This window comes from Bos taurus, chromosome 10 (assembly GCF_002263795.3).
Source record: "Bos taurus isolate L1 Dominette 01449 registration number 42190680 breed Hereford chromosome 10, ARS-UCD2.0, whole genome shotgun sequence".
Taxonomy (NCBI): Eukaryota; Metazoa; Chordata; class Mammalia; order Artiodactyla; family Bovidae; genus Bos; species Bos taurus.
Window position 1 is genome coordinate 27,554,261 of NC_037337.1, and position 13,817 is coordinate 27,568,077.

Below are 13,817 nucleotides of genomic sequence, written 5' to 3' on the forward strand. Positions count from 1 at the left end.
TAACATATATGCTGACATATGCATATGTAATTGCATGGAATAACCACTAAGCATGGATAACTTTTTTTCTAGTGAAAAAAGTAATAGAGATGGGTAGAGACAGACTATCACATTTCCTTCTCAAGCTTCTAAAATGTTGGAATCTTGTCAATAATATTGAATTTATATAATAGTCCCTAAATGAAAAATAAATGTAGGCTTCCTTTATTGCCTTTTGTCTTGTAGAATATTGATAATATTTCCCTTTAGTCAATGGTAGCATCTCCCCAGGTGGCGCAGTGGAAGAATCTGCTTGCCAATATAGGAAATGCAGAAAAGACATGGTTCGATTCCTTGGTCAGGACGGTGCTCTGGAGTAGGAAATGGCAACCCCCTGCAGTATTTTGCCTGGAAAACTTCATGGACAGAGGAACCTGGTGGGCTGCAGACCATGAGGCCACAAAGAGTCAGACATGACTGTACAACTGTACCTTCACATTACTCAATGCTAAACCAAGATCATGTTCAAATAATCAGAAATTTTTAATACTTCATAATATTTCTAATCTTCATTGAAACCCAACAAAACCAGCAGTTAAGGCTGTTTCACCGTGGACATAGGACAGCAGTAACTAGGTCATCTCCCTCTGCCGATCATCTCCTATCCACCCACTCAAGTCATCTGGAATTAGACATGACAACTTAGTTCTGGAATAATATTTTTTCTTTTTAAAACAGTAAGCAAATAGATGTTTTAAAACTGTGCTTAACTTCCACCAGTAGAACTTTTATCATTGTCCCCACAGGTCTCTTTCTGACGTACACAAAAGGAACACTTTCCAGGTGAACTCTCAATTCAGAGAGACTCAGAATAAAGTGGTCCCAAAGGAATATAGCTTGGTAGTCTCCTATCCCAGAGGCCACTTTCTTCACTAAATATATGTCTCACAGTCCCGCATGAATGCTGATCACAACAGAAAGCAGATTCTGTTTTGAGGAAGTAATGATTTTTTTTCAGATTCTAGTTTAGAATATAAACAATGCTTTATTCTTGGGAAAAAAAGGTAGTCAAATATGGTGTCTCTCTGGTAAGGATATAGTCTATATGCTCTGTAAATATCTTAATTTCTCCCTTAGTTCCCTTCCTTTATCACATTTAAGAGAATGTTTCATATCATATTTCCATATGTGCTAATTAGGATGGTTTGGAATTGCTGTATACCTTCCAATAATATCATGGATTTCTTCTCCCAGTTACATGCTGGGACTTCTGGACTCCCTTCAGCATCAAAAGGAGTACCTTCTATATAGCCTTACAGCTCCCTTTTTGAGGATGCATTCATGTCCTCACAGAGCCATAATCATTGGTGTCTACAGTTTCCCTGAATTAAGGGAAACTGTGTTCTAGACACAGGTATGTAACTGTAATTAACAGAAATTTCTGAATATCGAGAAAAGTGATTGCTATTATTTTAGCTCAGGAAGAAAAATGACAAAGAACACAAAGAGAAATCTCTTAAAGTTTGTAACAGTCAATAGTTACCATGTAAATGGAATTACACTCTTGAAACTGAACAGAAAGATACACAGAATGACAGCACAAAGGAAGGACTGGCATCAGAGAGCACTGGGATTGCACTCCAGTTATGCTCTTTCTCAGCTCTGAGACTCTAACAGGTTACACTGATGGTCAAACTCAGAATAAGATGTCTTTCATGGGCTTATTGTGAAGATTACTTTAGATAATGAAGGTGAAAATTTATAGCACAGGGGAGCTAGTCAGAGAGAGACAGGGAGATACAAAGAAGCAGAGAGACTTAATTTATGTATGATCCTAAAAATAGCAGCTTAAAAAAATGAGAATTGTCTCCTTTTTTTTACTTTAATTATTCTAACTTTTGATTCTTTTTTGTGTCTTGCTTTAACTCATTTGATTTTACAACTGTACTCTTAACATCTTTAGATTTACTTCTCCCATGTAGTATGTGCTTGAAAATTAAATATAGTAGCTCAGCTGGTAAAGAATCCACCTGCAATGTGGGAGACCTGGGTTTAATCCCTGGGTTGGGAAGTTCCCCTGGAGAAGGGAAAGGCTACCCACTCCAGTATTCTGGCCTGGAGAATTCCATGGACTGGAATAGCCCTTGGGGTCACAAAGAGTCAGACATGACTGAGCAACTTTCACTTTCATTTTTCATAATTAATTTACCAGTGATACTTTATCTTTTGTAATTCAACTAAAATAATATTAACAACATTTACAGAAATTAGGTGAGAAAGTAGGCATAACCTTTTACTTCTTTAGTATAATCTCAAATGACTGCAATCCACTTTTTTTTCACTGAAGTGCTCAAAAGTGATTACAGTTCACAGTAAGAAAGCATTCAATAAATTCCTGTTTACCTTATCAGAAAAAATTAAAAATCCCTTCTACATCTAGTGTTTTCTAATTCTGTTCTTATTTTCATCCCTAGTACGTGATAACTGTGTTGATTTAAACAACAAACATATAATCAACAACAACTTCAATTACAGAAAACAGGGAAAGTAAACCAAGACTAAAGGAAAGCAAAACCAGAAGCAATGTGTGCCAAGAGCAGTAATGCAACTTCATACAGTTTGGGAAGCACGTATCTTCTTATCTCAATTACAGGCTATGTAGCTTTGAATTTCATGAACAGAATACATTTCTTCCTGATGCTTGTGATTTACTCCTTATGCATGCAACATGTATTCTTCCACATTACCGTTGATTAGCTTATCTGCTCTTCTTGGTAAAAAAATTTTGTTCATTTTATCAAAACTAGTATTAATATCTCTTTTTTTACTGGATCCATTGATTTAAATTATTATTACTCTTCAATAATATGTTAAATATTGAGTTTTTGATATTTGGCAAAACTAATACAATTATGTAAGGTTTAAAAATTAAAAAAAATAATAAAAAATAAAAGAAAAAAAAATAAAATAAAATATCATATCTGCCAAGCAGATAATTTACCCTCTTTTTATTAATATCATTTCTATTTTTACTCAGCTTTTCTTTCAATGTAATATTAAGACCAATGCCCAAATATTACATGGCCACTCAGGGTCTGGGAAATTGCCATACTAAATAGTTGTTCTTGAAATAACCTAATTAGTTATATTGGTCTATTCAGCTATTCATCTTCATTTAATGTTCCAGGCCTCCACTACCCAATAGAGTAGCCACCAGCCATGTATGGCCATTGACCACTTGAGATGTGGTTAGTCCAAACTGAGTTGTGCCATAGCTGTAAAATGCACATCAGATTTCAAGACTTAGAAAACAAATAGGTAAAATATACTCCTTCTATTTTATACTGAATGCATGTTTAAATGTTAATATTTTTGATATATTGTTAAATAAAATACATTATAAAAAAAATAAAGAGTTTTTCAAATTTATGTATAATAAATATCTTTTTACCACACAGCTTCAAGATATTAATAAAATGTCACTTTTTGTATTATTTTTTAGGTTCCACATATGAGTGATATCAAACAGTACTGGTCTTCCTCTGGCATTTCACTAACTAATACTTTATAGGTCCATCCATGTTGCTGTAGATGGCAGAATTTAAGTCATTTAATATAAGTCAACTATACTTCAATTAACAAATGCAAATACCATTTTTTTGAAACCACTATTTAACTCAGGTCTGCTGTATTGAATAGATCATCATTCTTGATTCACAGTATATTCTCCTAATTTTTCCATGTCCATTTTGAGTTTGTTTGCTTGTTTATATAATAATAAAACTCAATGGCACCCCACTCCAGTACTCTTGCCTGGAAAATCCCATGGGCAGAGGAGCCTAGTGGGCTGCAGTCCATGGGGTCGCTAAGAGTTGGACACGACTGAGCGACTTCACTTTCACTTTTCACTTTCATGCATTGGAGAAGGAAATGGCAACCCACTCCAGTGTTCTTGCCTGGAGAATCCCAGGGACGGGGGAGCCTGGTGGGCTTCCGTCTATGGGGTTGCACAGAGTCGGACACGACTGAAGTGACTTACCTTACCTATACCTATGAAACATTCCCAGTCCAAGCCCTAAACAGATGATAATAATGGACAACTGCTTATGTGTTCATCCTCACGCAGAATCTTGGCTTCCCACAATTGAGGTTACATTTTGGGACATAGTTTTATTATTTATACAAATTCCTGCAAAATATACTGTTATTTTTGTAGTGCTCTTCATCTTATAAAATTTATGCTGAGAGGATCTATGTGAGGCTTTTTATTTCTTTATTACTATATTTTACTAACACACATTCATGTCATTTTATATAGCTGTACTTTGTTAAGATTCTATCACTATGTTTATAGGCATTGCTGTAAATTTTCCTTGTATACAGATACAAGAGTTTACATTGAGCATACAAATGGGAGTGAAATTGCTGTGAAATATATGTATATTGAGCATTAAAAGAGAAGTCCAATTGCTTTTTACAGTGATTATGTAAGTACTCGCTTGCATTAGTAGCACATAAAAAACACACTTGATGCACAGACTATTTAGAAAATCTATTTTTACATCTTTTCTTCAGATAAATTTAGAAGACACGGAACAGAATGGAAGAAGCAAACCAGTCTGTGGTATCTGAATTTATTTTTCTTGGGCTGTGCGACTCATGGGACCTCCAGGCCTTCCTCCTAGTGGCATTTTCTTCACTTTACTTGATCACCATTTTAGGCAATGTCTTCATTGTGCTCCTAGTTATTGCTGACCTTCACCTCCACTCCCCTATGTACTTCCTATTGGCTAATCTGTCATTCTCTGACCTATGCTTTTCCTCAGTAACCACCCCTAAACTGATCATAGACTTTCTGAAAGAAAATAAGACCATCTCCTTTAGAGGTTGCATGTGTCAGATGTTTTTTGGACATTTTTTTGGAGGGGGTGAGATGGTGCTCCTAGTGATGATGGCCTATGACCGTTATGTGGCCATCTGCAAACCACTCCATTACTCCAGCATCATGAATACAAAAATGTGCATTCAACTAGTGACGACATCATGGATCATTGGCTTTGTGCATTCAATAAGCCAACTAGCTATAATTACACAACTACCCTTCTGTGGGCCCAGAAAATTGGATAGCTTTTTCTGTGATATTCCATTGGTGATCAAGTTAGTCTGCATGGACACTTATATTCTAGAAGTGTTGACAAATGCTAACAGTGGGGTACTTGCAACCGTTTGCTTCATTCTGTTGCTGATCTCTTACTCTTATATTCTACTTACTGTCTGTCACCAATCAAAGGGTGGGGCATCCAAGGCGCTCTCCACCTGCACTGCCCACATCACAGTGGTCATGTTATTCTTCGGGCCTTGCATCTTCATCTACCTATGTCCACTCAGCATCACTTGGGTGGACAAGTTCCTTGCTGTATTTTATGGGATCATCACACCACTACTAAATCCAGTCATTTATACTTTAAGAAATAAAGAGATTAGAAATGCCATTAAGCGGCTATGATGACTTAGATTTCTGTTGGTATTTCATCATTTCAAATTATCAGAATGTCTACTGTGAGCACACTAAATTGGCCACACCTACCCTGTTACTTAAGACTGGGAAGAGTTTCCCTATTCACATATGGAAATCATGTGTATCTCTTGATGAAAATTTTGTGTCAGTTCTTTAGGATTCTAGAATTGTTAAAATGAGTTCCTGTTTGGGACATTTGGCCAGTCTTTAAAAGTATGATTTTGATTGTTCTCAAGAATGACTTGAAATTAGTAAGAATGTTAATATTTTATATTACTATTCTATTACTTCAACACTGACTACTATATCAGGAAGTTTTCTATTATCCTATGCATTTCTTTTAGCAGAACATTTCACATAGACTTTCTCTAACATTTTCTTTAACAAGCTACTGCATTATATTGCTCTTTTTACTTTTACAAAACAATAGTCATCAATTACCTTCTATAGGCATATCTATAAAAGTAATCACTAAGCATTCCCAATCATATTCAGAAAGTTGAACCATAATCATAATCTGGATAGAGCTTTGTTCCCTCAACATCATGTTTTATTTGTGAAACACCATAATTGTCTTTAAATGATGTATATGAAATACAAAGATGGCTATATTGACAACCTTTAGAGATTTTGCTTTTTTCCTTCCAATTCATAAATTGGTTAGTCAGTTCATCGTATAGGTAGGTTAAAAAAATTAGTTTTGTAATAAACTATCCATTTAATTCATTGCAGTGTTCAAATAGCCTGTAAAAATAAGATTATATACAAAATTTGCAAGTTACTCATTACTACATATAACAAAAGAAAACTTTTCTTCAGAAATCTTCCTCAAAAAAAATTAAACAAGTTTACATTCATTTATCTGAATCCATGGATCTAGATACATCTCAAATTTATATTATTTTTTTAAGATGACATGTATGCTAGTCACTCAGTCGTGTCCAACTCTGTGACCCCAAGGCCTGCCAGGCTCCTGTCTCCATGGAATTCTCCAGGCAAGAATACTGGAGTGGGTTGCCATTCCCTTCTTCAGGGCATCTTCCCGACCCAGGGATTGAATCCAGGTCTCTTGCATTCCAGACAGATTCTTTACCATCTGAGCCTCCAGGGAAGCAAAAGATGACATGGTTCTGTGCATTTTGTAACATTCCCAATAGAAAGTCTCAAGAATAAACCCTTAAATAAAAGAATTGCTACTTGCATATGCGTATGTATTCTTTTTTTTGTTCTTTTAGTCTCTCTTTACTCAGTTTGGATAATATATAGTGAACTTATCTTTGAATCCACTGAGCCTTTCTTCTGCTGTGTCCAGTCTGTTTTTAAATCAAGTCCCCTTAAATTTATAGCTGCACATATTTAATTTTATTTCAAAACATCCTTTGGTTCTTTCTTAGATTGCTTGTCTGTGAAAATTTTTTCAGTTTTTCAACTTTTTCATGTCGCTTTAGATTATACGAGTAATACTCTTTGCTAACAATTGAGCCATCCATAGTCTACTTCTATTATTTTCCTCTTAATTATCAGTTACATATCCCTGCTACTTATATATCATATTTTTTTCTATTTTAAATACTGTGTATAAAAGAATATTTAGCTCTGGCATGATATGTGTGTGTGTTAGTCACCCAATCATATCTGACCCTTTGCGATCCCATGGACTGAAGCTCACCAGGTTCCTCTGTCCACAAAATTCTCCACAAAAGGACACTGGAGTGGGTTGCCATTTCCTTCTTCACAGGATCTTCTCGAACCCAGGTTTCCTGCATTGCAGGTGGAATCTTTTCCATCTGAGTCACTATTCCTCCACAAACTATCTACTCTCTCTTCTTGGAGGCATAAAAGATTAAGGCGTGATCACTTCAATCCAGTCAAGTACTAAAGCCTATTTGAATCTGGATTGTAAATTTTAAGACTTGGTACAGCTCAGGTTTGCTCCTGTTCCTTGGATATATCCCTTCCAAGTTTGGATGATGATTCTACTAGATCTTTTTCTCCTCAGTCTGAAAGAATTCAGGTGATTCAGTTTTGCCCTTCAGAACTTTTATGCTTAGAACTTTAGACTTTAGTCTTCTTCCTTCTCCTGCTACTTTCAAGAAGTATGGAAAATTACCCAAAGAGAAATCTGGCTTTACACTGTTCTTTTTAATGAATGTACCTAACAAGAATCCATTAAAAATACAAATAAAAGCAATGAAATAATTGTGAACAGGAAAGATATAAAATGTACAACTGATTGATAATCTTAAATGAATCTTGGATCACAATACTCAAACATAGGGTCCTTTCACAGCTATGCAGGAAATTTGGTTCAGTCTTCTAGTTATCAACGTAAACTATAAATTAAATTAGTTTTGTTATTTATACAGGTTATACACAATAACACATAACCGAGACCCATGTTTTGACACAAAAGAGTTATATAAGATGAGTTATTAGAGAAAAATAGTGATTTGGACAGAATGGCTGTTAGCTAATAACAGGCTATGGTCAGACCAACATGTTTCAATGTTGGAGGAATATTCATTGATGGATTAAGTCATAATTTCAGAAAACTGTGAAATAACAACATATTCATAAATTTCCCTGTCCAAAGCCAACTGTAGATGACTTGAGTCTGGACACGACTGAAGAGACTGAACTAACTAACTAACTAGGGTGAGATTAGTAGCCAGAGGCCAAGCTCATGAAATATATTATGTGGCTCTCCCAAATGCTTTTGTTCTGCCATCTGTTAGTCTCCCTTTATTATGCTACCTTATCCATCTTCTGTCCATTCCACTTCTATTACCCTGTTTTGTTTCGGCAGGTTTTAAATCCTCCCTCACACATTTTTCTGTCTTTCAGAAAAAATATGATTTTTTCACATCCTAGCTTTAAATCAAAGGCCAGTTAGATATTTCACAACTCTTTCAGGCTTTTGACAATATTAGTTATAAGTTAATTCAATTAACTGAATTACATTGATTAATTGAATCCAAGCAGGGTGATGTATAAGGCCATACACTCGGCAGATTCAAAGTGTATAACTGACACGTTTTCAAAAATTTCCACCAAGCAATTCCTGGGATTAATCTGGCAATCAAACAACTTGTTACCCAAAGAGTTCAATGTAACCTCATAATAAATGGTCTAGTCTAAATGTTATAAAATGGTGACTTTAGGGAAAAAAAATCCCCAAATTTTGTATATTAATTTAAGCATTTTTATTACATGAAATTATTTGAAGTAACTTGGGCTTCCATGAGTTACTTAGGAGACCTTCCTCCAAATCAGAAGCTGACTACTCAGTCTCCTCATTGCCATCTTCATGTCTTTGTTCCTCAGTGTGTAAATGGCAGGATTCAGGATGGGTGTAACCAAAAAATCTAAAATGGCAAGAAATTTATCCACTGGCACCGTGGGAAATGGCCACATGTAAACAAAGATGCAGGGTCCAAAGAACAAAACCACCACAGTGATGTGCGCTGACAGAGTAGAGAGGGCCTTGTGCAAACCACCTGAAGAGCGTTTCCATACAGTGACCAGGATGAAAACATAGGAGATGATCAACAAGAAGAAAGTGCCCATGGATATGAACCCACTGATGGCAGTGACCATGAATTCCATTCTGTAGGAATCTATGCACGCAAGTTTGATAAACCAAGGAAGGTCACAGTAAAAGCTGTCGATTTCATTAGGACCACAGAAAGGCAAATGGATCACAAAGGCTAACTGGACCACTGAGTGAATGAGGCCAATAGCCCAAGCACCACACAGAAGCAAAAGGCACACCTGTGGGCTCATGATGGTCAGGTAGTGCAGGGGCTTACATATGGCCACATAGCGGTCAAAGGCCATGGCAGTGAGCAGCACCATCTCAGATCCACCCAGCGTGTGAAGGACAAATATCTGGATGACACACCCCTGGAAGGATATGGTTTTGTGCCCAAAATACAGGTCAGAAATCATCTTAGGAACTGTTAAGGTAGAAAAACACAAATCAATAAATGAGAGGTTGGCTAAAAGGAAGTACATGGGGGAATGTAGATGAGGGTCAAAGGTCATTGCAAACACAACAAGGAGATTCCCCAGAACAATTGTGACATAAAACACTGTAGAGAAGGCAAGGAGGAAATGCTGCACTGGTCTAGAGGCAGAAAGTCCCAGGAAAACAAATTCAGACACAGAAGAGTCATTTGCTTCATACATTGGCTTGGTCTGGCGATACCTAAAGACTAGAAACAAAACATAACCAAAGCATTTATCAAACATTTTTATTTAAAGAAACTGATTTAAGCTTTTATCAAATATAGTTTTAAATCAGAAATCTTCACGAACAGCCATGAATATATTCTGAAAATATAATGCATTAATTTGTTTCTTCAACTAATGCAGCTAATGAGTGTAACTGATATTATTAATGAGTATCCACTATATTCCAAGTTCAGTGTTAAGTTCTGAGGTTAAACAGTAATTCTGACTTTGAGAGAAAATGGACTAGATCTAGATGGGTAGATACAGGTAGATACATAGATTAAATGAATTTAAATACAGATACATCTCTGACAACTGATTTCAAGGAAAAGAACAGAGGGCTATGAGAACAATATGACACATCACCATCATACTTACTCAGACTCTGCTAAATATGAGTTATTTTCAAAGAGTAAATACAGTAGTCCAGACTTTGGAATGCCATGTATAAAGACCCTGAGATACAAAAGCCAGTGAGGAAGGTGAATGATTGAGCTCAGGAGGAGAAACAGGCCAGACAGGATGGAATCTTATATCCATGTTTAATAAATGAGAAATCTACAAGAAGAATATATAGGAAACCCATTTTCCTACAAAGTCTAGGGAAAAATAGAAAAATGTTTATCTTTAGTTCTTATCAGTAAATTGTTCAAGTCCAGGCTTATATGCATTTATCAGTTTGAGTCATAAATTGTTCTTTCAGTTCATATTTGGTCAAATATCAATTTTACAAAATTCAATCTAATATATAAGCTATTTATTCATATATGATATTCTAAACAACTGTAAACAAACCAAATTAGTGATGCTTTTTCCACATTTGAATTGAATACCAGGAATCCCCCACTTGCACTGCCACCGCTAAGCTTTCCTCCAGGCCCCACACCACTAACAACCATGCTCTCTTGGCACTCCACACCACGCCTGGGCTCTCCTGTGGGCACAACTCTGCACTGCCTCAGAGAGAAAGTAGCATAAGCCGGTTGGAGCCCCTTGAAACTGTTATAGCCAAGAACAGACATGCAGGCAGCCAGGCCAGTCAGGAAGGACATTATGAGGGTAATGGATGTGAAGTGGGTCTTATAGACAGAAGGAAATACTGCAGGGGTGCTGCCAGGAGGCCCTGATACAGGGGCAGTGACTAGAGGATTTTATAGCCAATAACCAAAAAAAATAGAATTGGACTGAGCAAGAGAGAATGAATGGGACAATCATCAGAGTTAATTGCAGTGAGTGTGACATTTCAAAGGAGCTATAATCAAGCTTCTGTCTAAGGCTTTGATCATGCAATATGTAGATTTTAAAATATACATTGTCTGGTATACAAAACATGTATATTCACTTTGTTTCCAAATGTAAAAAATAAATTAAAGTGTTTCAAAGACCCAAAGAAAGTTCAGTTTAAAAAAATACTGATTAATTTTTGTATTAGTATTAGGAAAACTAGGTGATCATTTTTTTCCTTTCTCTTTCTAAACTTTCTAAACATTAAAAATCCATTAATAATACATTCTTCATTTGTTATAGTTCAGTAGGAAAGGCAATATATTGGCATTAGTCAAATGAAAGATTATATTTGATGCAAAGGTCAATATAGCAACTGCACAAGGAGATTAAACTTGAAAAAGTGGAGACACGTGCACAGGCACTGACAAGGAGGAACAATAACAACACATACAGGTGACCAACGAACGTATTGATAGACGCCTAGCCTTAGCAGCAGCAGTGATGAGGAGACTCACAGTTTTCTGTTTCACCAACTGACAGGGAAAAAAGAAAGAGAAAAAGAGACAGATGAAAATGAAAAAGAATTTCCAATATTATGAAGCTATAAAAATTAAATAAATAGTTCTCTATACATACAGATATGGAAAGATTTTCAACTTAGGGGACACAAGAAAGTACATAAAAATAACACTACGCCTTCCATTTTGTAAAAAGTATTGAGGTTCTCAAAGCATTAAAATTAGGAACTATCCTTTCATGTAACAATTTCACTTCTTATATATGCAAAGGAAGTGGAATCAGTATCTTGAAGCAATAATGACAATCCCATGTTCATTGCAGCATTACTCACATTAACCAAATTATGGAAACAAACAAAATTTCTGGTGATGAATGAACAGTTAAAGCAAATGTGATACACACACACAACACAACACAACACACACATACCAAAATACAATTCATTCTAAAAAAAAAGAAAATCCGGCCATTTTCAACAAGGTGATTAAACACAGAAAAAAGTGTAATAAGCCAGTCATAGAAAGCAAAACACTGCATCGCATCACATATGAGACATGTAAAAGAGTCAAATTCATGGAAGCAAAGGGTGAAATTGTGGCTTTCGGGGTCTGAGGGGAGGGTGAAATGGGGAGATGTTGGTCAAAAGAGACAAAATTTCACATATCAAGGTGAATATGTTCTGGAGACCTAATGCACAAGCAAGTTGTGCTTTATATTGAAATTTGCTGAGAGGTAAACCTGCAGTGTTTTCACGCACAAAACAATGGTAATTGTGCCAAGTGGTGGATACATTCATTAGCTTGATTGTGGTAGTTATTTGATAATTATTGGTAATTATTTGTCATATATAATATAGACATATAACAAAAATTATTTGATATACATATGTATAATAGACCTAAATCAAAGCATCAAGTTGTACACCTTAAATATACACAATATTTGTGACAATTATACCTCAATTTTTCTGAAAAAATAAAAACCTGTTATAAGCCACTTGCATTAAGGTTGTTACTGCATAATAACATTGTAAACTATCTGAAAAAGCCTATATTAATCATCATTTGTTGGGGCTTGTGCAGTCCTAGAAAAAGAGCTTTCCACCCACAGCGATTCAGGAACTAATCTAGTTAAATTTGATGTTACATGAAAATTGAGGTCCTGTTCTTATGAGTAATAATATTATCATCACCTATGTGCAAAGTCAAAAGTATTAAAGATATCTGTGTATTCATATTCATAGTTGGTATTGATTCTGTAAAAATTGTAACATGATGACCAGTACTATGTCTTAAATTGGTATAATGTTGATGACAGTTTATTATATTTATTTAAGTACCTGGAAACAACCATCCAAATACTGAATTAAAGTGAGAACCTCCAACAGCAAAAAATTATTTTTATGAAAATATGTTTGTGCTCGAAAAAATGTTCTAAGACTGCACATTAAATATTACCAATAGTGAATCCTGAAAAATAGGACTACATATGGCTTTTATTTTCTAAGGCCTATATTTCTGTATTATTTAAATGGTCTAAAACAACCTGTTATTAGCTTATGACTTAAAAATAAAATTTATTGATAAAACACAGAATAAGAGCCTCAGATAAACATACAACCCTTCAAATTCAGACTGTAGTGATGGCAGTACCATTTAGTCAAACAATTAAACATTAATTTTACAAGTGTGTAAATGACTGCTTACTCGTAAAAAAATCACAATAGCTCCTTAACAGAAAATGTTCTCTATAAGAAATTAATGACCAAGTTAAAACCTTCTATTTGTGACAGTCTACTGCTAGTTTCTTTTTTTTTTTTAAACATGTTTCAATGCTATTTTCTCAAATCATCCCATTCTCACCTTTTCCCACAGAGTCCAACAGTCTGTTCTTTACATTTGTGCCTCTTTTGCTGTCTCGCATATAGGGTCATAATTACTATCTTTCTAAATTCCATAATATGTGTTAATATACTGTATTGGTATTTTTCTTTCTGACTTACTTCACTCTGTATAATGGGCTCCAGTTTCATCCACCATATTAGAACTGATTCAAATGCATTATTTTTAATAGCTGAGTAAAGAAACTCAGCTGAGTTGGAGATGCCGTCCAACTCAACACAACCTACTACCTCCACCCATTGCTGGGGAACCCCGAGTTCACGGCCCCCAAGATCATCCTGGGGAACCCGGTCTCCCTGACCTCAGACACATGGAGCGTGGGCGTGCTGGCCTACGTGCTTCTCAGCGGCGTGTCCCCCTTCCTGGACGACAGTGTGGAAGAGACCTGCCTCAACATTTGCCGCCTGGACTTCAGCTTCCCAAGGAGTGAGCCAGAGGGC

At 35.7% G+C, this 13,817-nt stretch overlaps 2 protein-coding genes across 2 annotated transcripts; one reads left to right on the forward strand and one right to left on the reverse strand.

The window, feature by feature from the left end:
• Positions 1-4,579: 4,579 nt before the first annotated feature.
• On the forward strand, positions 4,580-5,485 carry OR4K35 (olfactory receptor family 4 subfamily K member 35). The gene has a single exon (NM_001390479.1). The coding sequence runs from the start codon at positions 4,580-4,582 to the stop codon at positions 5,483-5,485; it is 906 nt and encodes a 301-aa protein (NP_001377408.1).
• Positions 5,486-8,746: 3,261 nt separating this feature from the next.
• OR4G21 (olfactory receptor family 4 subfamily G member 21) lies at positions 8,747-13,617 on the reverse strand. The gene is made up of 2 exons (XM_024998212.2): positions 13,608-13,617; positions 8,747-9,675 (listed from the first exon to the last, which is right to left on the reverse strand). Exons 1-2 carry the CDS (start codon positions 13,615-13,617, stop codon positions 8,747-8,749), a joined length of 939 nt encoding a protein of 312 aa, XP_024853980.2.
• Between the last annotated feature and the right edge of the window lie 200 nt (positions 13,618-13,817).